This window comes from Sinocyclocheilus anshuiensis, unplaced genomic scaffold (assembly GCF_001515605.1).
Source record: "Sinocyclocheilus anshuiensis isolate Anshui unplaced genomic scaffold, SAMN03320099.WGS_v1.1 scaffold1114, whole genome shotgun sequence".
In the NCBI taxonomy this organism is placed as follows: domain Eukaryota; kingdom Metazoa; phylum Chordata; class Actinopteri; order Cypriniformes; family Cyprinidae; genus Sinocyclocheilus; species Sinocyclocheilus anshuiensis.
Genome location: NW_015540838.1, coordinates 2,208,798 through 2,235,780, shown reverse-complemented (window position 1 = coordinate 2,235,780; position 26,983 = coordinate 2,208,798). Strand labels below are relative to the sequence as shown.

At 38.5% G+C, this 26,983-nt stretch overlaps 1 protein-coding gene across 4 annotated transcripts in view; it reads right to left on the bottom strand.

Moving 5' to 3' along the window:
- Positions 1-26,983, bottom strand: part of LOC107687440 (nck-associated protein 5-like) — a 32,469-nt gene that overhangs the window by 3,632 nt on the left and 1,854 nt on the right. Inside the window, exons 1-10 of one of the 4 annotated variants that reach the window (XM_016484789.1) lie at positions 18,507-18,703; positions 7,469-7,597; positions 7,313-7,381; positions 7,130-7,168; positions 6,776-6,895; positions 6,347-6,436; positions 3,188-6,267; positions 2,087-2,222; positions 1,920-1,995; positions 1,226-1,525 (exon numbers count right to left, since the gene is read on the bottom strand). In XM_016484789.1, coding sequence (XP_016340275.1) covers positions 1,226-1,525; positions 1,920-1,995; positions 2,087-2,222; positions 3,188-6,267; positions 6,347-6,436; positions 6,776-6,895; positions 7,130-7,168; positions 7,313-7,381; positions 7,469-7,597; positions 18,507-18,548 — 4,081 coding nt within the window. In that variant the 5' untranslated portion in view covers positions 18,549-18,703. Of the gene's footprint in view, positions 1-1,225; positions 1,526-1,919; positions 1,996-2,086; positions 2,223-3,187; positions 6,268-6,346; positions 6,437-6,775; positions 6,896-7,129; positions 7,169-7,312; positions 7,382-7,468; positions 7,598-14,002; positions 14,402-18,506; positions 18,704-26,983 lie in introns of those variants that run through there. The other 3 variants (XM_016484790.1, XM_016484792.1, XM_016484791.1) reach the window with 3 other exon arrangements.

Genomic DNA, 26,983 nt, shown 5'->3' with positions numbered 1-26,983 from the left:
TTTTTTATATTTAAAGCGAGTTTTTTGGGCAGTGTAGAGTAGCACTTGTTGTTTTGTCATTTCTCCGATCACAAATGCAGACAACGATGCAACGCAACGCGTAAAAAGACAGTATAAGTCATTATAATCCATAATTATGTTCCCACTGCATGCAACGAATGCCTCGTTTATAATGGGTTTTAATGTTTTTGAATCATTGCTCCGGCCGGACAGGGCATCATCACACTATGGTAAGGGGCTAACATTTCCGTCACATGCTTGAGGTATTCGGCCAATCATAACACACTGGATAGCTGGCCAATCACAGCACACCTTGCTTTTCAGACCGATGAGCTTTGTAAAAATCGACGCGTTTCAGAAAGGTGGGGCATAGAGGAGAAACAATAATGTACAGTATGTGGAAAATAATGTGTTTTTTTAACCTTAAACCGCATAAACACATTTCATTACACCAAATACACAAAATAATGTTCTTTTTAGCAACATCATATGACCCCTTTAAGTTAAGTTCACACTACACAACTTTAAACGTCTGCAGATCGCTGTGCTGTTCAGACTACATGACTTGATTGTCTGTCTTTAAGTCGTTGTGGTGTTCACACTACGTGACTCTATGTAAATGATCCGCAACCGGGGGTTACACACTACACGAGCTGACAACAACTCCGTCACCCAACGACTCTACAAACCACGTTTTGTTACGAAAACACACGCGAGAATTGGAACGGGAATGTCGCGAAACAACATGTGAAACAGGAGTTGTTTATTTGAAGATGGATTTCGGGAATAAATTAGCGCTGCAAGCTGTTTGCTCGATGAAAGATTTTGCTCCATTTATTGGGTCCAAACTTTTCTTTAAGCCATGTTGCTGCTGTTGTTTTTCTTCTGGTGACCTCCACCCATGCCTTGCTCTCTGATTGGCTGTAGCTCGTCACAACACATGACACCACGTGATGTTGAGTCGGCTGACCGGTCCAGATATTTGGCATGCTAGATATTTGTTTGCTGTCGGCGACGCATCAGCGACCCTCTTTGATGCGTCGTTGAGTAGTTCACACAAAGATTGCTGAGCGCTAATCACCCGCTGATTTGCCCCCGATCACAGCCCGACCTGTCGGCGAGCTCGTTAACTTGAAAATCCTGTAGTGTGAACTTAGCATTAATTAACGTACAATCATTCTATATTGAAAACTCACATAAGTGACAGCTAAAAAGTATTATATACCATCATGAACGATGTTTGCAATCTGGCTGGATGGAATCTTGTTTTCCAAAGTGCTGGTGTGATGATCCATATCCTGACCCCCCATATAATCCTCTTCTAAAGATGACAGCTCTCTCTCCAAAGTCCATGCCTTGTGGGACATTTTCATCCCTGAGCCATGTTTTCCCTGGAGATGAGAAGGGTCACTCTCCCCATGGGCCTTCCCTTTGGGAATGCTTTTGCACCCAGCATTTGCACTATAGTCAGGAAGAGGGAAGGTGCCAATGCCACTATCAAGGGTGTGTGTGGAGATTCCAGATCCTGAAAGAGAGGAATTTAAATAAAATATATTATTCATATTTTATTATTTTAAAATACACGAATGATTGTGCTTAATAATATAATAATATTAATTTGAATTATAATTAAATTACGTAATATTCATTTTTTATCTTATTTAAATTATACATGAACACATATTTTCGAGTAGCACTGCATAACACAGGATCACACCCTAAACATCAAGATAATGTTTTCCATACAGCTGTTGCTGGATGACTCGCATATGGGAGCCACAGAAATTCAGACGCACCTAGATTATTCATCATCAGTGACAGGTTAAAACCCGTTTTTGTCACTACATGCTAACCAATTGAAATTCCTGCCTCTGGAAACATTGAAAACCATGATGTCATGCATTGTGATCATGCCTTACCTGCAAAGTGCTCATGATGAATCGTCTCAGCCAGGTTCTCATCTGACGTGACATCTTTACTCAGTAACGCAGAAACCTGTGAAAATGCCGTCAAGTTAACATTAAAAGTCATATTGAGAACTTTCAAAACGACATTGTGCATTACATCCATGAATTTCACTTTTTACCTTTTCCATGTCATCACTGCTTCTTGTCTGACCAGCAATGCCAGAGCTCTGGTGACTGAATACAGGTCTGGATTTACAGTCAAATGAGAGGCGTCGATGTGCCATACTGATGCCACCAGTGTCCTTCCCATCAACCCTTATGGAAGAATTTGAATACAATTGATGTGAAAATACTATTCACTGTTTGTCTACAGTATATTTACAGTTCAGCTTGTTCATCAGAGACAAAGCGTATGGCTTTGGAATACCTGGAATATAGCAGGTAGACTACTTTTATGATAACTGTATCTTCCTTCATATTTCTTCCTTCAGTCATATTCAATTTAAGTTTCAAAACACATTTTCTCACCATACTCATTCATCAGTTATTTCAATTAACTTTCAACACCTGCAAACCTGCCCTACAACTATGCACTTGAAGATTAAGGAATTAAGGATTTAAGTCATTAATGTGGCCTTTGACTGGTAGCTTTACCGTGGGTTGATTCATACACTAAATGAATATGTCTTGGAACAAAAATGCTGAGAATATGACTGAAAATATTATTTAAAAAATAACATTTAATTGCATTAAGCCAAACCAAATGGCTTCAACTACATTTTTTCTATTTTTTTACCTCCTTGAAATATGTACTTGTGCCGTCTTTCTTTAAAGGGGTCATATGATGCGATTTCATTATGTCCCCACTGGATGCAACAAATGCCTCGTTTGTAATGGGTTTTATGTTTTTGTCTCGTCGCTCCGGCCGGGACACGGCATCAGCAGTATGTGAGGGGCGTAACATTTCTGTCTCATGCTTGAGGTATTCGGCCAATCACAATGCATTGGATAGCTGGCCAATCACAGCACACCTCGCTTTTTCAGACCGATGAGCTTTGTAAAAATCGACGCGTTTCAAAAAGGCGGGGCATAGAGGAGAAACAATAATGTACAGTATGTGGAAAATAATGTGTTTTTTTAACTTTAAACCGCATAAACACATTTCATTACACCAAATACACCAAATAATGTTCTTTTTAGCAGCATCATATGACCCCTTTAAAACAAATGTCAACATAAAACACCTTTTAGAGTTACTGTATAAGTTGCTTTGTACTAACCGGTTTAGCAGTTGCTGCATGAAGTTGTCAGATGGCACTCCTCTGTACATCACAGACAGCTGGCCTTGGGCTTGGTCCATCACCACCTCACAGGAATGTCCCTTTCCTTGTCGGTCCAAGGCCACTCCATTCATATAAGCCCGTTCTTCTTCAAGAGCTTTATGCAAGCCCTCTGCCTTCTCAATCAGCATGGAAATGTTTAGGCTCTCGCTCTCAGTTTTCCTCGCAGCCCCCTTGGAATCCTTGCCCACTGAGGATATATTGAGTTTCCATTCTCTCTTGTCATCCTTCGCTTTTGACGTTTCTGGTTTACGGCTAAGAGCCGGAAGCTTGCTTTTTCTCAGACCAAACCAGTTGGCAATTCCATTGGAAGCCTTTTGCTTGACCTCAGCCGTTTGCCCTTTATCTTGCTCTTGCAGTTTCAGCATATTTTCCTCAATGCCCTTCATGACCTTCTGCTCGATAGAGGACTGTGGACTGGGAGCAGAGTGCCTTTTTTCTTCAGCAGACTCTACTGGCCTTGGTGGTGGAGGAGGAAGACTCTCTCCATAGGAAGAATTCTTCTTCTTATTGGCCCTGAGATGGCTCCTGTCCTCAGATTTGGACATGTACCTCTGAAACTCTTGAGTAGGTTTCCCATCTCTGTTCATAGAGGGTGGCACAGTTTTAGTTGGTGATTTGAGGGGGATTTTATTGGGGCTGCCACTATGGGGACCAGCAACATTTTTTCCATTATATGAAAGGCTATGAGGTGTCGTACTCTTAGCATAACTCCGCAAAGCCTGCGCAGCCTCTAAGTTAGTAGATGGTGGATGCATCTTAGATTTTGGGCTCTCCTGCTTTGCTAAGAATGTTCTAGAGGATTCATGTTCAAGTTTGGAGACTAACGTGCTAGAGGGAAGAGACCGGACAGCTTGCTCAACATGCTGAAAGGCTGGTTGTTTTGAAACAGCACCATCAAGATGACCTGAATGGTATGATTTATCCTCAATGGAATCTGTATTTTTAGGAAGTCTATATTCTCCTGGCTTACAATCAGAGTTTCTGTCAGCAATTTTGCTTTTATCGGTGGTTCGTGTTGATATGCTTGCAGCGGACTGAATTTCTTTCTTCTCTGCAAGTGGAGGACAAGTTGTGGACTCATCTGGGTTCCTCAACTTGCCAAGTGCAGCTAGTCGTTCTTTAAAAGAATGACTTGATTCACCTGAATGTCTACCAATCCCTGATTTCTTAGGAACAGGCGGTGGAACGTTCCTTTTAAAAGGTGATTCAGAGCTTTGTGAATCATTATCTACCATTTCATTTTTCTCTTGGCTCCTGGACCTCATGCTAATCCCACTCTGAACCTTCTGGGATGACGACTGACTAGGCAGACTGCGATGATTGACTTGCTTATGCCACACCGGGCTATCTGAGCTGTCCTCTTGGTCTGAAGAATCAGACTCTGGTGAGATTTCCTTCTGCTTGAGATTCGTTGGTCGCTCTATACCAAACTTTGTCTGCTTTCCTTTCGCACCTTCATTAGCGGGTCTGGAATTTTGAAGAGATGAGCTCACTTCTCCAAGCAACTGGGATACGTCGGTGCTGCACGTTTTGGAGATGTCAGAGACATTTTCGTAGTGTGGAATTTTCTGAGGGGTCTTTTGAACGTGAGAACTTTGTGTAGGCTTGGCTACACGAGTTGTTTTAGGGATACCACAGCCAAGGTCCTTTGGCAATGGTGCAGGGACATCAATAGGCTGGGGTGGAGAAGTTGGAGCAGAATGTGACTCCGATTTAGAAGGGGGCAGCTGTCTTTGCCTCTCTGTCGTGGTGGCTTTTCGCGGTGCTACAGGTGAATTGTGCACCTCATAGTTGTTGCTCCGGCAAGGAATCTTCGAGCTACGAGTCAACTGAGGACTGAGACGAGGTGGAGCAGGTACTGCAGTACGTTCTCCAAGAGTGGGTATCTTAAGGAACTTGAGCAGTTTGGAGGGTGAGGCCTTGACCTCTCTAAGGCAGGAAACTTGATTCGGGCTGACCACAACTTTCGATCTAATGGACTGAGGATCGGATGGGGTGTCTTTCACAGGGACGGAGATATCATCCAGTACTTTTGAGGCAGTATGATTCTCATTAGGAGAAAATAACAGACCTTTGTGGACTGGTTCATTTTCTTTGAGTCCAAGAGTAGGCAGCTTTGAGGTGGCTATGTTGGCTCGACAGACACAGTCAGCGTCTTCTTTTGTTGCAAACTCTTCCTTCTCAAGTCTTTGTGGCGCTACAGCATTTAAGTGCTTTAAGTCCGAGTCCAGTAGCGCCACATCAATTGTGCTATCATCACAAATCGTCTCATTGCAGGTGCTGCCGCTTGACCTGTTGGATTGAGATTCAAGCAGAAGGTCAGATAACCTATTCTTGTCTCTTGTTTCTACCAACACGTGATCGGATCCTCTGGGCTGATCTCTTTCTGAAATGGTCAGTCTTGAGTATGATTCAGGGACTTCTAATGAGTGGGGATCATTCGGAGGGTTAAGACCTTGCTCTGCTGAAAGAATGGACATATCTCCAGATGTCCTATTTATAAACAGTTCACTTGTACCTGTGGCAGGCTTCACGAGGCTCTGCATTTCCATGTTCTCTTGGAAATCGGGCTGAGCCAAATTTAGGTTATCGATGGTAATGGGGGCTGAAGTGCAACAATTGTGGCTACTCTTGGCTAAGCTGACTGAATCTTTATTGGACAGCATCAGGCATGTGCTACAACTACCATATTTTACATTGCTGTGCTCTCCTCCATTCAAATGCTGATGTGTGCAAACATCTGGACAGGAATGGGAACAATGTGCTTTGGGTGCATTGCACCTGGATGAACTGTCTCTGCAGGCTAATACAGCCTCCTTAGAGGCAAGAGCTTGGCTACAGTCACAGATCGAGGGAATGCCAGAGGAACAATGGTATCGAAGCGGATCTGTTTCTTCAAGCTTGCGGAGGACCTCCAAAATGTGTGCTTTTTTCTTCAAGAATGGGGACATGGCCTCCATGGACGTGGATGAGCCTTGGGTCTCTGGTATGCAATTTTGTGCACATTCGCTGTTTCCCTGTGGAACCAAATCATAAGGATGGGGTAAAGTTGTCATACAAGACTGATTCAACAAAGACTTTGTGTACGGCTCTTACCTTGACCTGTGCATTCCTCTGAGCCTCAATCAGTTTGCTAGGTTCACCGTGCTGCAGCTCGCCAATGTGCTCCAGACAGGGTCCTGGCTGCTATAAGACAAGACACATCAGGTAAGCTTTAAACTTCTTATTATATGAATCAATTTTTGGATTATGCAAAACACCTCATGTATAACAACTATGCATGCACAACAAGTTTTTTTTTTGCCTGTTTACACACAATTTACAATTCCTTGTAGTTACATGAAAAAATGAAAATAAATTTAAACAGGAAGACGTTAATTGAGCCATTTTCTTCATTTTGCAAACAAACCTAATAGGACATCTCTGTGGACTTTGAAGAATGTTTTATGAAAAACAAATTTCAAACTAAAATCGGACCTGCACTGTGCATTTTGTCATCGTATGTTGAAGGATTTAATCATTTACCTGCTGATGTACACATGATTGACTGTGCAGTTTCTCCTGCAGGAGCTCACACAGTGTTCTGTTCTGCCTCTCCAAATCAAACACACGCATTTTCAGCTTAATGCATTCCTCTCTGAGATCCTAAAAGAAAAATCCACAGCTTTTAAAAACCTTTTAAAAATATATGACTAGAATATGTACACCACTTATAAAATACACAACCAACCTATAAATTAATCAATAATTTAATAATTCAATAATTTGTAATATATATGAAAAAAAATATGAATTATATATAAAATAGCCCTTTAGACTTTGTAGTTCAAATTAAGTTTTTATAACTATGTTCCTGATGCAAAACCACAAAGTTTTTACCTTTTGATTGAGTAAAGCTTGGACAACATGGTTAGCGACCTAAAAATAAACATAGAAATTAAACATAAAATACTTTCAGGACTATTTTATTTATCATCTGACTATCTAATTGGCTTCTGCATTAGCCAAAAACATAGCAAATCTCCATGGGAAGGCAAATGCAAGGGTTGGTAAGGAACTCACCTCGTCCAAGCATCGTTCATATGCTTCTCTTTGACTCTCGTTTGCTAATGAAAGGGCAGAGTTCTCGGCCTATACAAAAATAGAACAGTTTAAACAGTAAGTCAAGGAAGAAAAGTCAACAAAACTCTATACTTGGTGAAAGTATATGGCACTTACTTGAAGCTCTCTCACTCGCTCCAGAAGCTCACTGCTACTCTCTTCCTCAAGATAGGACTCCAGATCACCCTCCTCAGACTCAAAGTCCTCATCTACTCTATTTTGGGCCTCTTCCGACATCGTCTCTACCTAACAAAAAGAAAGAAAGAAAAAATTATTGTGCCATTATTTTATAGTTCCCCCACCCACAACCTAAACTGCTCGGAGTGAAAGAAAAATGCTATGTAGATTCAATAAATTATTTCTTCTTATAATCACTCTTAGAGCTTAACTGTCAAATGTTTTTAATGTCGACATAAATACATTCATCTGTCCCAGCTTAATATACAGAGACAACTGTAAGTGTGGGGCAGGGCTATCTGTTTGTCCAACCGATAGAAGATGTGGGGCGTGTTTGGCGAAACTTGTTTGAAGACACATTATTAATGCAATTCTCTTTGGTGTGCTAATGAAGCAGAAATTACATACTCAACCTTCAACAATCTGTAAACCAGCTTTCCAAACATTCTTGTGTACTTTCTGAGTAGCTACAGAACACACTAGCGGTGTGCCTTTTAATCTCGACGTAAAAGAGTTAGTGTGATTATCAAGTCTTTGAGACAGCTCTGAGTGAGTAAAGCAGGACTTGAGTCCCTGGCAGGACACATTTTTAGAGAAGATTAGACTGAAGAGGTCTGAAAACACTAGAGGATTCCAGCCATCATGCAGATTCATGACCTACTGACTTACTGAATGTGGCACAGAATCAGATCCTCTTGACCTGCATTTAAACTTAGACAACAAAACAGTGTTCAAAGACACGTGTTCTAGTGAGATATGAGAACACTAAAATTAGTTATTCTGAAATTAAACCAATCATATATGAAATGATTGCTATCCCAAGCATTTGTGTATGTTTTAATAAATTATGATGGTCAAACCTGCTTGGCAAACCAAGAATTTTAACATTACCCCAATTTCGCTTTGCACATAAAGACATTACTTTATTAAATGTAGGGATGCACTGTATGGCCCATACTGATCAGTATTTGCAATTTGAAGCCATTAACCAATATATTGGCCAATATTAAAACTTATCATTTTTTTTAAATAACTGTACTTATCGTAATGATACAAATTATACAAAAAAGTAACATTCATGAGACAAAAACCAATGTGACCAAAAAATATACTGTATAACATTTTGAACTCAAAATCCCAGTGATATAAAAATATATATTAAACTTGCTTCTCTTGTGTTAACAGTCTGATTTTGATGGCTACCAGTGTTTTTGTTAATGTAAACGTCCTTATTGTTTACCTATATGGTAGCCTACAGTCACCTTTATCCACCAATTCCCACCACTGCACTATGCCATAAATCTGACCTTCAATATGAACAGCGGATGTAGTCAACAGATAGACTATCACTGCAAAACTGAATCTAAAAATCAATATGTTCATGGGACTTATTGTTTATTGATCCTCTAAGCATTCTGTGTGCTCATTTATTTAGTAAGCTTATCTATAGACGTCTAACTGTTTGCGAGTGAATAGCTTAAATGAAAACTCCATATCTGGAAGTAAATAAACACAAAGGCTATTGGGGTCAGAGGGTTGACAGGGTGCAGCGGATCAGAGAGCACTGCTCTGTTTTAACAGTAAAGATGGCACTATTCGACAGGCTCCAGGCCACACTATTGAGCTGATAGTCCCTGCGGTGCCAGGAGGCTCCTTTCACATGACAGACTCTTTTCACAAAGACACAAGGCATAGCCTTCCGATAGAGGAAGATGTATTTGTAGCATAACTGTCACACATTAAGCCGTGCAGAAGAGAAGCATTCACATTTTTCATACAGAAGACACTTTTATCCAAAATGACTTACAAAAAGAAAATAGATACATAAGTGATAAATCATAATTTAAATCCAGAATTTAATTCATCTACAAATCCACAAATCCTATAAAAGTATTTTACTGACAAGGTACCAGATGTTTAATAAATAGATATATAAATTTTTTAAATAAGAAAATAAAATAGTGAAATAGTAAAAATAAAATAAAATAGTAGCCAAAAACTCACCAAGAAATGAATATAGTGAAAATCCAATGCCTTGGTCAAAAAGCTTGATATTTTACGCCGTAAAAAGCAAGTTTATACGATATTCTTCTGTAGAGTGAATAAAGCCAGAGGAGAAGAACTAACCGGTATTCCTGAAAAGAAAAACCTAAATAAAACATCCCTCTGGATTTTTTTTGGATGGTCACGCTCGAGTCCTCATGTGCATCTGTCTAAAAAGAGTTGTGTAATAAAGATGATCTTGAGCAACAAGGAAGCTAAATCTGCATATTATGCATACGTGATGGCATATTGGTTTCACAACATTTGCAATACTGGATTAGCTAGAACTGTGTCACGTCTCTACATTTTTACTCTGTGTTGTTAATGCTTGACCGTTTTCCGAATGCTGGAGGCCAGGGCTGGGCAAAATCTCAAGAGGATCACCACTAGCCTCGATCATCTTTCTTTTTCAACTATGAATCACTTGCAGGCAATAAAAAATGTATGGATGAGTAAGCTGATTCTGCTGAAACCGAGCCTCAAAAGCCTATTTTAGAATCTTTATGATAATACTGTCAGTGGAGAGATGACTGTCAGTCAAGAAATTCCCCTCTGTTGCTACTGTACTTTTGGGCCTTTCTCAAAAGTCTCCAGAGACAACATCCAACATTCCTTAAGAGATGTTTGGACTAACTAAATCTGAATCATGATGGTTGACTAAACCAGTGGTTCAAACTTAATTTTCAGAGGGTGAGTAAGTAAGTTAATAAATAAATACATAAATCTGCATGTATTGAGAGCTAATGGCCTCACCTATAACACAATAACTTCTTAAACACAACTGAAGTACTGTGTTCAATAGAACAGGGCTAATCCTCTGTGCTCTTGTAAGGATCTAAGCAGATTAGCATCAGTTTGCATCTGGTCCTAAACTTAAGGTTGCTGCATACAGACTGTCATATTGCTCTTTGCTATACACACACATGACAACCTACCCAGACCTTTAATGGGATTTTTTGTTTATTAAATACATGAAATGAAAATTGGGTCATTATTTACTCATCCTCATCTTGCATTTTCTTTATTCAAGAGCAAAAAGGCTGGATTACACGAACCACACTCCAGTGTAATGAAAGTGAATGAGGACTAGGTCTCAATGACAAAAAAAAAAGTTGTCTATATCTGACTTGTGTACTACATTCAAAGTCTTCTAAAGCCATAGGATGCTTCTGTGTAACAAATAGACCAAACAAAAACATTATTGTACTGGCAATCATCTCCTCCAGTCAGTGAGCTGTTAACTGCTGCAAGCGGATCATTGAATCAGTGAGGTGAACTTCAGATCAGGTTTAGTCCGATTGGTGAAGAAATTATTGAGATTATTGTGAATTTGATAAATGGATTCATTTAAAAGATGCAACACAAAAGAATGATTAATTTACAAAATGGATATCATTATCATGCATGAATCGCATGGACCACCTTTATGACTTCTATAGTGCTCTTTGCAACATTGACAGTTACTGAACTGAATAGAAACAAGACTGAAATAAATTGAGCCGAATAATGACGATTTTATCTTCTGTAAAGCTGCTTTACAGCTGAAGTAAAATTAGTTTCTGGTTAATTTTACAACATTAACACTGTTATTTTCCTGTTTATTAATGTGAAGCTGCACTATATAATGTACTATATAAAATATAACAAAGAGTGAAAAATTGAAGGGGGTCTGAATACTTTCCGTACCCACTGTATATTTTTTTTTATTTTGGAGCATGACCATAATATTGGCAGCATTATACATTGAAAAGAGTGGCCAGGACATGCTTCATAAATTCACCTTCTGTGTTCTACAAAAGCCATACAGGTTTGGAACAACATGAAGGTGAGTAAATTACATTTTTGGATGAAGTGTCTCTTTAAGAATCATGCATAAAAAAATCCACATTTATCAACCACTATTGTCAACGTTTTGGGTAGTAAGTACCCACCATAATATCTAGGATGGTTATAGCCATGCTGTATGTACCATAGCATAGTGGAGTCGGTTTTAGCAACAAGCAAAAAAAGAGGCAAACAAGCACCCATGCCAACAGGATTCTTGGCAGCGCTCAGGCACAATGCAAGCCCCTTAATCCACTGATATGCTGTATAGTAAATATAGCAATAAAGCACTGTGGCATACCCAAAACAGGGCCCCAAACTCATTTGTCTGTAAAGCAGTACATTTATTGAGGCTAAGCTTCTGAGAGACTACTGTTAACTTTGGTAGGACTTATATTCTCACATACTTCTGAGTCACTGGCTTGGTATGATGCCCAGAGGAGAGAAGTCTACAGAATGTGATTAAGACTAGAAATCAAAGCTATGCTCTGAGACACCAGAGGCCACTGTCTCTTTTGCTGAATATATCAAACACAAGAGAGCCGCTCTTATCTGACAATGTAGAGGACACAGCTTCTTGAGAGGTTGATCAAATGATGTAGAGGAGAATGTCTACTCAATCAAGGAGAATAATGAAGGAGTTTTAGATTGCACACAATGTCAAATTAATTTTTACCATCGTGCAGTGAACCACAGGCATTCATTTATGGTCCTATCTGTACAAGAGAAGGGCGTCAAGACAAGCAGAAAATCACAACCACATGCCTTCTAATTAATGTCATTTATTTACTTTCAGCAATTACAAAAACAAAATGGATGGTTGAAAGATTAAACTACTTGAATCTGGTAATTAATAGTACAAACAGTTCCTATTCTTCAAAGAAATTTAGTACAAGCCTTTTGAACTTAGTCCTTTGTGTCGGTGTGCAAAAATATTCATGTTTCTTCTACCAGCTTCACCAGTAAGCTATGAATGAATGAACGCCTGCCATGGAGCCGCTTGTCATTTTGCATTTTTTGGGAGGTGTGACCTCGTACAGTTATGAATGATATCTCGATTAATGCAAATTAGGATTTAAAAGAGTGCCGATAAAAAAGGGAAAGTGGATGTTGGGGGAGGCCCTGGATGGCTCGGAGGGGTGGAATAAAGTCAGTGTGAAGGCAATCAAACAGAAGTAGGGCTCTCTGGGATCCCAAAATGAGCTGGGAGCTCTGCCTCCATCCCCCACACTCGAGGAGTTATAAAGAAGCAACCAATCGGCATCTGCAGAGACGGTCTCTGATTATTCACACCCTGCACAATGGGCACAGAGCCCACAGACACCTTCATAACCCAATTATTGATCTTTTCGCATGATTTACAAGCTGATAAAATGATCAATCACACAGAGAGAGAGGAAATACACAGTCTGCAAATGTACTCAATAGAGTTATAATGAGTAAAAGCATTCTGTGGCAAAGCAAACAAACATATAGACCTTCAAACATATATTCCATCAAGTCCCTGTGGGCATTATTTTTTTCTCTTTGATGTAAATTATTCCGGGGATAAAGAGCCTCTGAAGTACAGCGAGGCAGCTTCTATTCCTGAATGTGGCATTAAATATATAAAATCTTGAATAATGCAGGTTTATGCAGCTGGGGTAAAGATTTCCATTGCAATTTTCTGTGTGCTTTAAAGATTATTTCGTCCACTCGCTCGGGCTGTCGCATCAGTGACAGCAAAGGCCCCCTCAAAATGTTTATGGACTCTCTAGTCCTCCATTTTGCACAAAACATAAAAGGCAAGCCATGTTACTCAGTAGCTTTCAGCAAAGTTACTATGCAGGCATCTGCAGACTCATGCACTATTGTTGTCCTTTGCGGCAGCGTACCTATCTAGACGAAGTATGTTGTCTACATTTGCATGGCCTTGACTGCAGCATGAGCTACCTAAACACACTTAAAAGAGGACTAAGCAAAAGCTTCGGCTTCTTCAATGACTATTTTGATTCGCAGACTAACTGTGAATGAAACTCCAATCTCAATTACTTACAGTCAGCTTAGAGTTAAATAAGGTGATCACTCACACCCAAACAATGAGTCCTTCAGGCATCACACTGAACGATGCAAGCCATGTTGTCCCTTATCCAAATCAAACAGACTTGTGTTTTTTAACATTTTAGCATGCAACTGCTTCTCTAACCTAGATGGCGACGCAATAGACTTTTTAATAGTCCATTTAAAAATGGCATCAGCTGTTTTTCAGGACAAGGAAAACTTGAATGGGTCATTTAATCACACTACGCCGGCTTAAGCAAACCGTTTTGATTGATTAACATACAGAATCATCAATGACCTACCTGCAACGTTCTAGAACTTTCAAAAACATGAATGCATCAAGGTAATATATAGAAATATATTGTATAGATTGCTGTGAAACTGTTTGCCAAGGGATAAATGCATAGTTATTCCATACTAAGCCAAATCTGATATCCAATGGATCATGAAACACACTCCTGACAAAGTGCCTGCAAACACAAGTCACTGAAATACAGCGAGAAACATACAGAAGGGATTCAACCGTGGCTAAAAACCAGCGCTGCGAACAGCTATGCATAAAATTACCTTTAATTCCAGTCAGAGCATCCCAGACGTTTCAGTGCTGCCCATGCAAGGCAAATGTGAGACACAGGAGCCAGATCCGCAAACGCCACAAAGCAGCCCTTTGCAATTTTTTAACGTTCCCCTTTAAATCCTCCTCACGTTATTCTGTAAGTACAGTGCCTGTCCTTAGGTAAGTGCGAGGAAACTGTCTATGCCATCTGCAGTGGCCTCCATGTCCTCCCATTGTTCAAGGGAGTGTGAGGCAGGCATCCTACCCCAACAGACCCAGCCTACTACAACAGCTGTGGGCCAGCCCCACCACCTCTCCTCTGAGTGTCTCTCCCTCCTCCAACGGCTGCAGCTAAACATTAACCCTACAACTGCTGGAGAGGCCATAAAAAAGAGAGGGGGTTATATTTCAAAAAGGCACCCCGAACAAAGATGAGGACAAGGACGGATATCCGAACGAGCACAGGGGAGAAAATGGAGTTACCCAGGCAACTCCGCCCCTTGTCAAGGAGCAGGAGCTTCTTTTCTAAGAGGATTGAGACTGCTTTATCAGACTTGCACTGATTGGATTGCGACTGCAGATACTGTGGAAGTCAATGTGGAGCTGCATGACCAAAAACTGACCTGAATAAATAACACTGCTTCCAAAGATGCAAGTGTCTGGGAAAAGAAGAGACATCCCGGATACATACTTGAAATAAAAAAAAACAAAAATTTATAGCGCTTATATATAAAGCTATAAGCTATATAGAAATATATCAAATAAAATGTCAAAACACATAACAAAATTACTAAAACTAAAATTAAACTGAAATTATAATAAAAAGCTAAATCAAAATATTAATAAATACTATATAAGTATATGAATAACAAAAAGTAAGACATAATACACTAATATTCAATATACCATGAAAATGATATCTTATGCAGTGTTGTTCAAATTATTTTGTTTTAGGAAGTTTTAGATATAAATAAGATCATTTTTTACTAGAAAACAAGTTCAAAAAAGACTAAAATTAAACAAATTAACCCTTTCTAAAGCACCGCTACATTAGCTATACACATTCAGACAGATGCCTTTGGCCAATACGTCACATCTTGCGCTGTTTTTTGGTGTTCACATCACTTCCATTCAGTTGTGCTTCATCTAGCTGTTTTTGAAAGCATTTTATGTAAACAAACCCAACACCAACTTATAAAAATATACAGGGAATCCTTAAAACAGATTAGGATGAACACGACAAACTATAAGCTCAGGTATACTTCATTTTCCATGTTCCGCTTTGCCTCACACACTACTTTGGCCGTGAGCATGGACAGACGCATCTAGTGGGCCGCTCTTTTTGAGCACTTAAATCACTCGCACATGCACAATAGCCCCGGGCTGCACGTGGATTGTGTGCGAGGACATCAGAGAACTGTAACATTGACGAAAATTACTTCATGCAGACAGTCCGCAAGCCAGAGCTAGTGAAATAAACATAAGGTAACTCGCTGACTAGTCAATTTTGAAAATATGTAATTTATGTACATTACCTAAGTGTAGTTACAAAAGCTTTAAGTCGGACTAAAGCAATCTTTTTAAACTGTCATGTAAATGCTTTAGTATGACTGAAATTGTACCAGTCTGGGTTTTGTGACTAAGCGTCCTCGTATGGATAATATTGATGTAGCTCAATTACACATTGTGTCATGTATACTTCAACAGACAGATTCAACTCTTGCTCAATTGTACCTGCATGTAGACATACTTATTGGTAACCTGAGAGGAGATTTTGACACTTTAGTAATCCTCCCCTAATAAAACAAAATCTATTTGCTCAAAGGACAACAAAATTCGTGCAGGCACTTAAAGCTTATCTAAATATCTTTGAATTATGGCTACAGGGCCATCTACAAGGCCAAAGGGCTGAAAAAGCTCATCCTGGACTGTGAATGAACCTCAGATCATGCCCTTGCCAGACACTAATTCATATGTGCATGCCTGTAGGAGGAATTCCACCTCAGCTAGTGTTAGTGTCTTCACATGAGACGACCAAATTGGATGAAATGACCCAAATGCAAGGGGGTCACATGTTGTCTTGGAGTCAACAGTCAAGGGGTGAGAGCTTTCTGGACAAAGGGCCATTGTGATCCTTTAAACTCCACTTTCACATGTCTAAACACCCATGAGGGATAGACTTACGGCATTACATAAAATGATCCGGATCCATAATGAGGCGTATTGTGACATGATGGTCTTAAATTAGCACATTAGCACAAAGGTGATTAGCACATCCCCAAGTTATGCAGAGGTCAGACAGATTCGACCACATTATCAAAAAGAAGATACTATGTCTGCTTTTGAAGAATAAAACATTAGTCACATTTAAATGCAGACTCAAAACTCATCTGTTTAGCTGTGCATTTATTGAATGAGCACTGTGCGATGTCCGAACTGATTGCACTATATTTTATGTATAATCGTTTTCTATTCTTAACCGTTTTAAATTAAGTTTAACCCTTTGGGGTCGGCAAACACGGATACGTGTTTTGTGGCATCTTCTCCTGATAACACCGAAAAGAACTTAAATTACACTTTCAGTTTTGATCTTACAGATAAGAGCAATACATCAATCAAATCTGTAAATGGTCTACTTTTATTTGTATACACACATAATAACAACAAAACTTTGTGCATTCTTAAATCAATGTTTTAATCATTTTCAAAGTTTTTAAATTCCTTGTTTTATTGTTGTGATTTTTTCTTTTCTTTTATGTAAAGCACTTTGAATTACCATTGTGTATGAAATGTGCTATATAAATAAACTTGCCTTGCCTTGCCTAAATGTCAGGAATTCAAAGTCGTATTGGGAGGTCGTCTTGGCTTTCCAATGTGCTACCAATTCACTACCCAGCAATGACATGCAAAGTGGAGCACACTTGAAAGCATCTGTAAGCCCCAGGTGCCAAGTGACATTAACATGCTTGTAACAGTTCTGCTGAACTACATCTCCTTAAACACAGCTGGACATTTGGCCTAATTAGAAAATCTCAAAGGAAGTAATGCAGGCAATTACATTTTAAGACTGTTGATTGAGCCTGACTGAGCAATATCTGGAGTTCACAAATGTTACATAACTACAATAACACTGTGATTTGATAGAGCTGATTAGGGAATCTTGGATTCTGTGTGGGAGACCATCAAATGCTTGAGAGAAGGATGTTACTGAGATTCCACAGAATGATATTCCACATATACAGAACAGAAAGAAGCATTATATATTAGACTACATCAGTTATTTATTTTTTAAATTAGTATCTATCAATTTTCAATATATTATTATTAAATGGTATTATTGCATTACTAATAGTATCTATTGTGCAATATTATTGTAGTGCATCTATATGTCCATACATTCATAGATAGATAGATACGTTTTAAAATTCTACAACAAAATGCCACTAATTTATGAATAATAATAATAATAATAATAATAATAATAATAATAATAATAATCTAAAATATTTTATTGTATTCAAACTGAAATTTTCCTTTAGCAGATATCAGAATAAATATTTATTTCCATAAATAAATATTGTAAATATATGAAAATAAATATTTCATAATGTAAATAAAACAAAAAAATACAGTTTAGGCATCACAACATTGTTGTGAAATTTACTATTGATTTTAATGATTGATTTTAGTGTGTTTTTCTTTTAGATAGTAATACCATGCAATAATAATAATAATAATTAATGACTGCTAAATGAAAAAATATAAATCAGCTAATTGGAATCGGTCTGAATTTTAATACCATCCCTAATAAAAAAATCCTTGCGACAGACATTTGCTAGTGTTAGGTCCACTTCCATTTGCCAGCAGTTGGTCAATGACAAAGCATTTGGGTGACTCAGGATTAAAGGAATAAATCAGCCTCATGGCAAAAAAAAGCCCCCATTGAGAGTGAGACAGCTTAATGGGCGGTAATGTGCTGAACTCCATGTGAGGTGGAGGGGCTAATCCACCTTTTAGAAATGTGACACTAGCCTAAGGGAGAGAAGGAGTGGGCAGGACGCCACTGTGCTAAACTGACTGGTCCTTCTGCCCCGCAGGGAACACGTCTTCTGTATTACAGAAACAATTATGTAGCAGTAAACACTGAAAATTGAGTACCATGACTTTTTACAATAAACAATGACTTATCCAACAGCATTTATCCTCCACATTAATTCAAGGATAAGCGTGAACACTAAATTCCAAATATACCATGCAAGTACAAACTGTACAAACACGCTGAGACAAATAACCCACCTAACAAAGCAAATTTGACTTGGAGGTCACAAACGCACGAACAAACGCTGTATCTACGGGACAAGGACATCTGGTAAAGCCAAAGCGGAATAATCTTGTAGTCATGGTTACCACCTTGACTAAATGTCACCCTGGCTACTGTATTGGGAAAAAAGAGGGAGGGTCGGGATCGGGTTCCATTGATAAACAAAAGGAAGAAAAGCCACACGTTTAACAAACCTGGAAAAATGGTCTTCCATTGTAAAATAAACAGCTCAGCATAATAAAACAGTGGGCTATACGCTTGGTTTAAAGACTGGCATGTGAGTTGCGCTGGCCGAGCCGGTGTCCCCGTGCCGGCACTGCAGTAAAGTGCAGTGAAGCCTGGCTTTCAGCAGACTGCAGAGCCAGTGAACATGGACACAGCCACTAAACATCTGGACACCAGGCGCCATGGCTCAAAGCGAATGCCCTCCGGCACCTTCCACCTGGGATGCACAGCCATTTCAGCTCCCTACCTTCCCTCTTTTGTTCTGCCGCATGTGGCCGCAGTCCACGTAGAAATGCAAGAATCTATATTTAAGCATATTAAAGTGTTCTGCGTGTACTTCCGTCCCACCATTAATCCTCTGCCCTACATACAAAAGTAAATTCTGTCTGTTAGTTGTGATGCCTAAACAAAAATGTTTATTAATGATTTTATTTATTTTTTTTAAATAATGTCGCTTTTTAGTCCTCTGCGGTCCATAAATAAGTAACATTTTTCAGCCAAAAAAGGTTGCAATGCCTAATTTAAAGCATTATATTGATTTGACATGACAAAAACTTTTATTAATGATTTATCAATTTTTTTAAATAGTGTAGTTTTTTTAGTCGTCTACAGTACATAAATAAGTAAGTTCTGTCAGCCAAATAAGTTGTGATTTCTAAATTAAAGCATTACATTGATTTGAAATTGACAAAAACTTTTATTAATAAAGCCATATTAATGTGTTCTGGTTGTACTTCTATCCAGCCGTTATACTTCTGTGCTACATAAATATGTAAATTTTGCCAGCCAAAAAAGTTGTGATGCCTAAATCACATTGACAAAAACTTTTATTAATATTTTTTATTGATTTTTTTTTTTTTTTTTTTTTATAAATTTCATTTTTTGCTTTATTTACATTACGAAATATGGATGACGTCTTCTGTTCTGCCACACTGTCCACTTAGAAACGCTAGAATCCATATTTAAGCCATATTAATGTGTTCTGCGTGTACTTCCGTCCAGCCATTAATCCTTTGAGCTACATAAATATGTGAATTCTGTCAGCCAAAAAAGGTCGCAAAGATAACGGACCGCTCTTTTGAGCCAGATTGATAATGTGGGTGTTTTAAAAGAAGTGACCCTGTCGAAGGGCAGGATGCATATTTAACATAAACATAACATACATCAGCTTTGGTAAGCCTCTCGGGGGAATAGTTGGCGTAATTAACAGGCTAAAGGTCACTGGATCCTAAACCGCCAATGCTTTCATTTGGAGAGAAAAAAGAAGGGAAATGAAAGCACGTGAGGCCATTTTTCCTGGCTTTCAAACAGGGTGGTGGTGTGGCTTTTCAAAGGGGGTCCGTGACTGTAGCCTCTTTGTGCCAGAGAAAAGGGACCCCTGCCATATCAAATGTTGCTGTACAACTGCCCCACTCTACAGCAATGACGATGAGGTTTGTTTGACTCTCATTGCTGCCCAACCAAATCGTAGACATTTATCCCCAAACAGGATGTGCCATTGACCTGGTTTGCTTGAATTGATTAAGGCCACATTCCAAAGCATATTACCGCTGAGTAAAACTATGAATTGAATGTTTGTTGCAGCTAAAGACTGGCACACTGTGAGAAACCAAAGCAAATGTTTGCTTCACTTTTTTTTCTCTGCAGTGTGAATGTGAAGCAAAATAAATCCATATATATTTGCAAGGGTGCATTGCTTTCACTATGTCACAGCTGATAGGTTCTCAAAGTGCCACTGTTCAATGCAAAAGATACTGTTACTGGCTGAGTATACAGGAAGGTAACAGGAATGTAATCTTGACAAACCCACTGTAATAATATATACAGTACATTAACATACACAAGTCATTGACGTATAAGGCTGTCAGTGATAAAGAAATAATTTTTTTGTATAAAAATATAGTTTAGAATGCATTTGCCATGTTTCAATTTAAAGGGTTAGTTCACCCAAAAATGAAAATTAGCCCATAATTCGTTTTTTTTTTAAACCAAGCATTAACACATCTTAGACTACACCCCATAAACACCAATCAAGCCTAGAAAAAAAAACAGTGAACCACCCCTTTAAAAATGTACATTGATCTTCCAAGCTGTTTAATGGCAGGCAGTCGGTGTTGCAGTGTTGCAGTCCAGAAGAAGTTAAATAAAGTGCATCCATCTATAATAAAAAGTGCCTCACACGGCTCCGGGGGGGTGAACAAAGGCCTCCTTTAGTGAATCGATGCGTATTAGTAAGATAAAAATCCATATTCAAAACGTAATAATCACTTTAATGTAGCTTGCGCCAACAGTTGTACACTGAAGCAGCTCCGGGCGGAAGACGTATGAGGTCAGCTTTGCTCATGCGCCGCTCAGAAGTGATGAACGCGGAAGCGCAGCGGAGAGATCAAAACAAAACACCGGTCACTTATTAGAAGTACAAAACGAGGATTTGTAAAGAAGAATGTTGGAGGATTTCGATATAAGCCAAGAGGAGACTGGTTTTCCTTTGCTTAAGTAAGGAAACTTTGCTTCCTTTGCTCCTGTTAACAAACGTTAGTTTTCACGAGACTCACCCGCGCATGAGCTAGGGTTGGGTACCGAACTCGGTACTTTTAAGGGTACCGACCGAATTGCGTCGGTACTACCGAGTACCGATTCACATTAAATCAATCGGTGCCAAATTTCGGTACCTGAGAACGCATCTGGGCGCATGCGCTACAGAGAGAGAGAGAGAGAGAGAGAGAGAGAAACCCTGTGACGTGAGGTCACCCCTGCAACTCGTTCAAACAACACACAGGGCAAGACGAAATGTTCTGAAGTGTGGTTACATTTCTAGGGCCATATGGTTTCTGCAAAAACGCGGACAAGGTCACGGAGCCCATTCATAAAAACTTAATTTACTCTATAGCGCGGAATGCCACGGAATTCGTCAATTTTGGACGAATAAATCAAAAGCGGCCACTGCCACTTAATTCGAATCGCGATATAAACTAGTGTCTGTGAATATTAAAATGCAAAAACACTGTTTAAATATGAATATTGCGCCACGGACGAATAAATCTAAAGTTGGTCTGCCACTTAATTCGAATCGCGATATGAACTAGTGTCTGTGAATGTTAAAATGCAAAAAGACGGTTTAAATATGAATCCTGCGTGTTCCGCTTGCCTCTGTATGTATGAATGGCGGAAACGCGGTTTTATTTACTACACAAATACTGAAGCACGCGTGAAGCTCGCTGTGATTTTCGGCCTCTGCTTCTCACTATATGACGGCATGAACACAAAAACTTAATCTCCAGAGCTGCTGTGAGAGTCACTTCGCGAGAATTTTACCGTTTCATTTGAGAAAACTAGCATCATCATACTGTATACACACAGAAACTTCATGGCAACCTGTCAAAATAAAAGTATGGTTTAACATGTAACAGAAATATATTACTCTTGTATTACTTTTGTACAGTATAATGTACATCTTTAAATATTCCATTTTCTATCAAATTTAAATAAAACAATCAAATGATAAAAAATAAATATTACAACCAGATTAATCACTTAATTGTAGAAAACAATACAATTATTAGCCTATTAAAAAATGTTTTAAAGGAATATTCACACAATTTTTCTTCCATGTATTAATTTCAACAGTAAACCACAGTTTGTTTGCCCAAAAATAAAAGGGTTTAATTTTCATTTGATTTAAAATAAATGTTTAATACCTTCATTTGATTTTCAGAAAAATTAAAACAAGAATTTCTGGGGGGGGAAAAAGAAAGAAAGAAAGAGAAAGTTTGTAGGGCCCTATTGTTTAAAATGTTGAAATTGACACTTTTGGACTTATTTTTTCACTGAAATAAATGTTTTTGTAATTACACAGAGAGTAAAGTACCGAAAAAAGGTACCGTTGGGTACCGGCACCGATACCGCTACCATACCGGTTAAAATGTGAACGGTACCCAATCCTAGCATGCGCAACGCTGAACTCATACGTCATCAGCCCGGAGCTGCTTCCATGTACAACTGTTGGCGCAAGCTAGATTAAAGTGATTATTACGTTTTGAATATGGATATTTTTCTTACAAAACGCATCGATTCGCTACAGAAGGCCTTTGTTCACCCCCTGGTGAGACACTTATTTTTATGGATGGGAACTTTTTATTTAACTTCTTTTGGACTGATGCATGCAACACCCGCTGAGTGGCATTAAACAGCTTGAAAGATCAAAGACAATATTTAATATAACTCCGACTGGATTCGTCTGAAAGAAGAAAGTCATATACACCTAGGATGACTTGAGGGCGAGTAATTTATGGGCTAATTTTAATTTTTGGGTGAACTAACCCTTTAATATCTGTATACTCAAAAATCTTTTATACCATTTTCTACAAAAGTCTAATGAGTTAATGACCAATGCTGTTAACAAACTATTAAAAATATTTATGTTAATTAAAATAATGCTAAAACTAAAATAAAATAAATATTAGATGAAAAACATAAAATGTTGGCAACTAATTCAAATAAAATAAGTTATAAGAATAATTTAGTAATAAGAAGTACTAAAATTGAAAAATAAAACAACATTTTTTTTTAAAAACTACCAAAAACTGCAAAAGTACATAACAAAATTACTAAAATAAAAAATAAAAATAAAAGCTAATTTAAAATATTAATAAATATTATAATACTACAGAAATAATACTAAAATAACACGGTTAATGTCTAAAAATGTCATGTGGTGCAACCATGAAGTATAAAATATTTTCCTATTATTTTACATAACCTTAAAAAATGAAAAACATAAAATGTTGGCAACTAATTCAAATAAAATAAGTTATAAGAATAATTTAGTAATAAGAAATACTACAATTAAAATTGAAAAATAAAACAAATTATTTACAAAAAAAACTACAAAAAAATTACAAAAGTACATAACAAAATTACCAAAAAAAAAAAAAAGCTAATTTAAAATATTAATAAAGTGACGTGACATGTGGCCAAGTATGGTGACCCATACTCGGAATTAGTGCTCTGCATTTATCCCATCCAAAGTGCACACACACAGCAGTGAACACACACACACACCGTGAACACACACCCGGAGCAGTGGGCAGCCATTTTTTTGCTGCGGCGCCCGGGGAGCAGTTGGGGGTTCGGTGCCTTGCTCAAGGGCACCTCAGTCGTGGTACTGAAGGTGGGAGAGAGCGCTGTACATTCACTCCCCCCACCTACAATCCCTGCCGGTACGAGACTCGAACCCACAACCTTTGGGTTACGAGTCCGACTCTCTAACCAATAGGCCATGACTTCCCCAAAGTCGTGGCCTATTGGTTAATAATAAAATTATTATTATTAATAATAATAATAATATAACTAATTATAATATTTATTATAATAAATATTATAATACTACAGAAATAATACTAAAATAACACTGTTAATGTCTAAAAATGTCATGTGGTGCAACCATGAAGTATAAAATATTTTCCTTACACCTTGAAAAGATGTGACCATACATCTTAATAATCCTCAAAATCCATTTTAATAATCCTCAAAATGTTTTTTTTAATACTACTCCCCCTCCTAATTATCAATTCATAAATATCATTATGGTTTTGGTGAGTCAGACCACATGACCTTTTACAACCTAAACTAACCTTGCCTTGTCATAAAGTCAAATTATCAGATTTTTTTCCCCTTAAATTAACAAAAAAATGCACATCATGTCAGACACGCATATACATGAATGTGTAAAATACAGGTACGAATTTGCAAGAAAGCCTCACTATGCACCTCAAAAACACAACAAAGACTGGAAGGAGAGAATGCTGCAAGAGTAATTGCGCTCATCCAAATATCTGCAGTGTTTGTGAAAACAGTAGTAATGTCTTGGGGAGATGGCAGCCCACTCCCCTGCTGTGTATACGGCATATCTTTCCAGCATCCCAGAGTAATTGATGAGTTTTCTGCATTTATATGATCCCCCAATCCATAACCATGGTAACAGTTTGCCGGGGTGCAGGGTGAGGGGAAATGCGCCAGCAGGGAAAACTGATAACAAACATTGCAGTCCTAACCCAGCATGGGTAAAACGAGAGCCTGCATGTCTGGAGGGAGTTTAAACATGCTTTGTGCCAACGCTGGCCCATCAGTATACTTTTTAGCCTTTTATGTTGACAAGAAAGATGCTGCTGTAATGACGGCTTTCATTTCCTCACACTAATGCACGACTACTGGGCCCCAATCAGGCTGCCCGGTTATATGGAGGCTCTCAGAGCCAAACAGCCACTGCCAAAGGTCCAATTTCATGCCTCAGCCCTAATTGTCCAAAGAGCCATGTTTAGATGACCAAGCGCAGCACGAATGAAACTGTGATAAAAACTCTACAGTTTCACATCTGAATTTAAGGAACTGTTCACTTCCCTACTTTCTGAGGTGCTTCCTTAAGGCGAGACACTACAGGCAAAAACTATTTTGAGATTTTGGGCTATTTGACTTTTTATAACATGATGTTCCAGACAACCGGGAGAAAAAACATCCAAAATACACTTTTAAGTGTTTTTATTGCACCTCATCTATTTGTATACGTAGAATTCAATTACATTACATTTTTTAAAGGAAGTTTTCCCTGCTGAAAAAATCCTAAACTGGTTGGCTGGTTTTAGCTGGTCTTTCAACCTGGTCATTGCTGGTTTAAGAAGGGTTTTGACCACTTCTTGAGCTGGTCAGATTGGGAGACCAGCTTGACCATGCAGCTTAAACCAGCATAGGCTGATTTCAGCTGATTTTTTTTTTCTTTCATCAGGGTTCTCTTGCACTGAGCCAAAAAAATCTCCAATTCATTAGCACTTACACACACCAAACCTTACAGTTTTACTCCTATCTATATTCTGAATGTTTTTAGGGGTTTGCTAATAAATAATTTGCCTGGTTTTATAACATTTTATTCCCAAAATCATAGTGACATTTTTTTTCTGGCTGTTAACAGTATTTTTACATTTATAGAGTAATAAAAAAAATACCCCAAATCCCCAAAGTTTTGACTTCAAAACGTCAACAAAATTTTTAACCTGGCTTTATCCGGTGTTCTGGAAATATATGCATTTTTACTGCATGTTTAATTAGATAATTAATGCCTAATTGACAATTACATGCAATACAAATAATAATAATGTAATCAAACAACTAGGGAAGTATGGTGACTACTAGTTAACATCTTTACCATATTCACTTGGATCGTCTTGCCTTAAAGCTGCACCGAATAACAAATCAAGAGACATAAACCTTTCAACAACAAACATTAAACCGGGGGGCGAAATATGCAAGATATCACCTCTAAATTTTCCCACAGCACCCTGTGGGACTTCATTCCTTTATCAGATGTTTCACAGTGGTTTTGTTTGTATGCGGCTAATGTGGCTCTGCTTTGTGATAGCAGCTGATCGGCGTCTCTGCCGCGCACTAGGATCAGGTGGCCAAGCACAATCTCCCCCAACCATTCTGGGCTCCAATCCATGGAATAACATCATGAGCCACAACCTGGAAAAACAATGAGCGGCACTGTTCGCAAGCTACAACATAACAGGGAAACAACTTCAGGCCATGTGGGAGCTGCAACGTGTTGAAATGTAATGCTGCGCTATGACTGATAGCATCTTATTTAAATATGTATATATGAGAACAATAGTTGTGTGACCTCTTTGGCACAGTGATTACATATGTAATGCAAACTACGCTGCTCAGAGTCAGTGGATTTCTGCTGAATTTGCTATATTTATTAGTACAGAGTCAGTCATTTCTGTGGAAGCAAATAATGAATGAAATGTTTCAAGTGAAAGGTGTTTGCGATTAATTTAGGTCACTCCCTCTATTCTATGTTAGAAATGTTGGAGCTATGGAAACGGTTTCATCACTTGAGTGAATTCACAAAGGAAAACATTCTGAATTCCTCACTAAATGTGTATGAATCTTTAATAATGTGATCTTGCCTATGTCATCTGACTCCCATTAAGGACAATGCATGTCCGTCGGGCATGCAAAAACATCAAAAGCCACATGAAGATAATGTTGTGATCATGGGAGTAGTTCGCAAAATCACCACACGACCATGACTATCTGCAAACATGGGAGCATGGCCCCCTGCTGCCTCTAATGTCCTCTGTGGCCATTTGGTTTACCAAGCAATTTGGAGTTTATCTCGCCTCCAATTGCTGTCAGCTATTTTGGAGACATTATTTACTTAATCGGCTGTGCAAAGGTCTGTCTGGGCATCAAAATTCCAAGAGCACTATGTAAGAATAAATGGGTGGATTCTTCAATTAGAGGGACTTTGGATTAAATGAAATCTTTAGAAATGAAACTGTCTTCGATCTATGTTAAGCTTTTGGCACATAATGAACATCTGATCATGGTCAACCACCTTTTAAATAGTTTTTGGTACAATGTGTGATTTTAATGATGTGATGCTAAT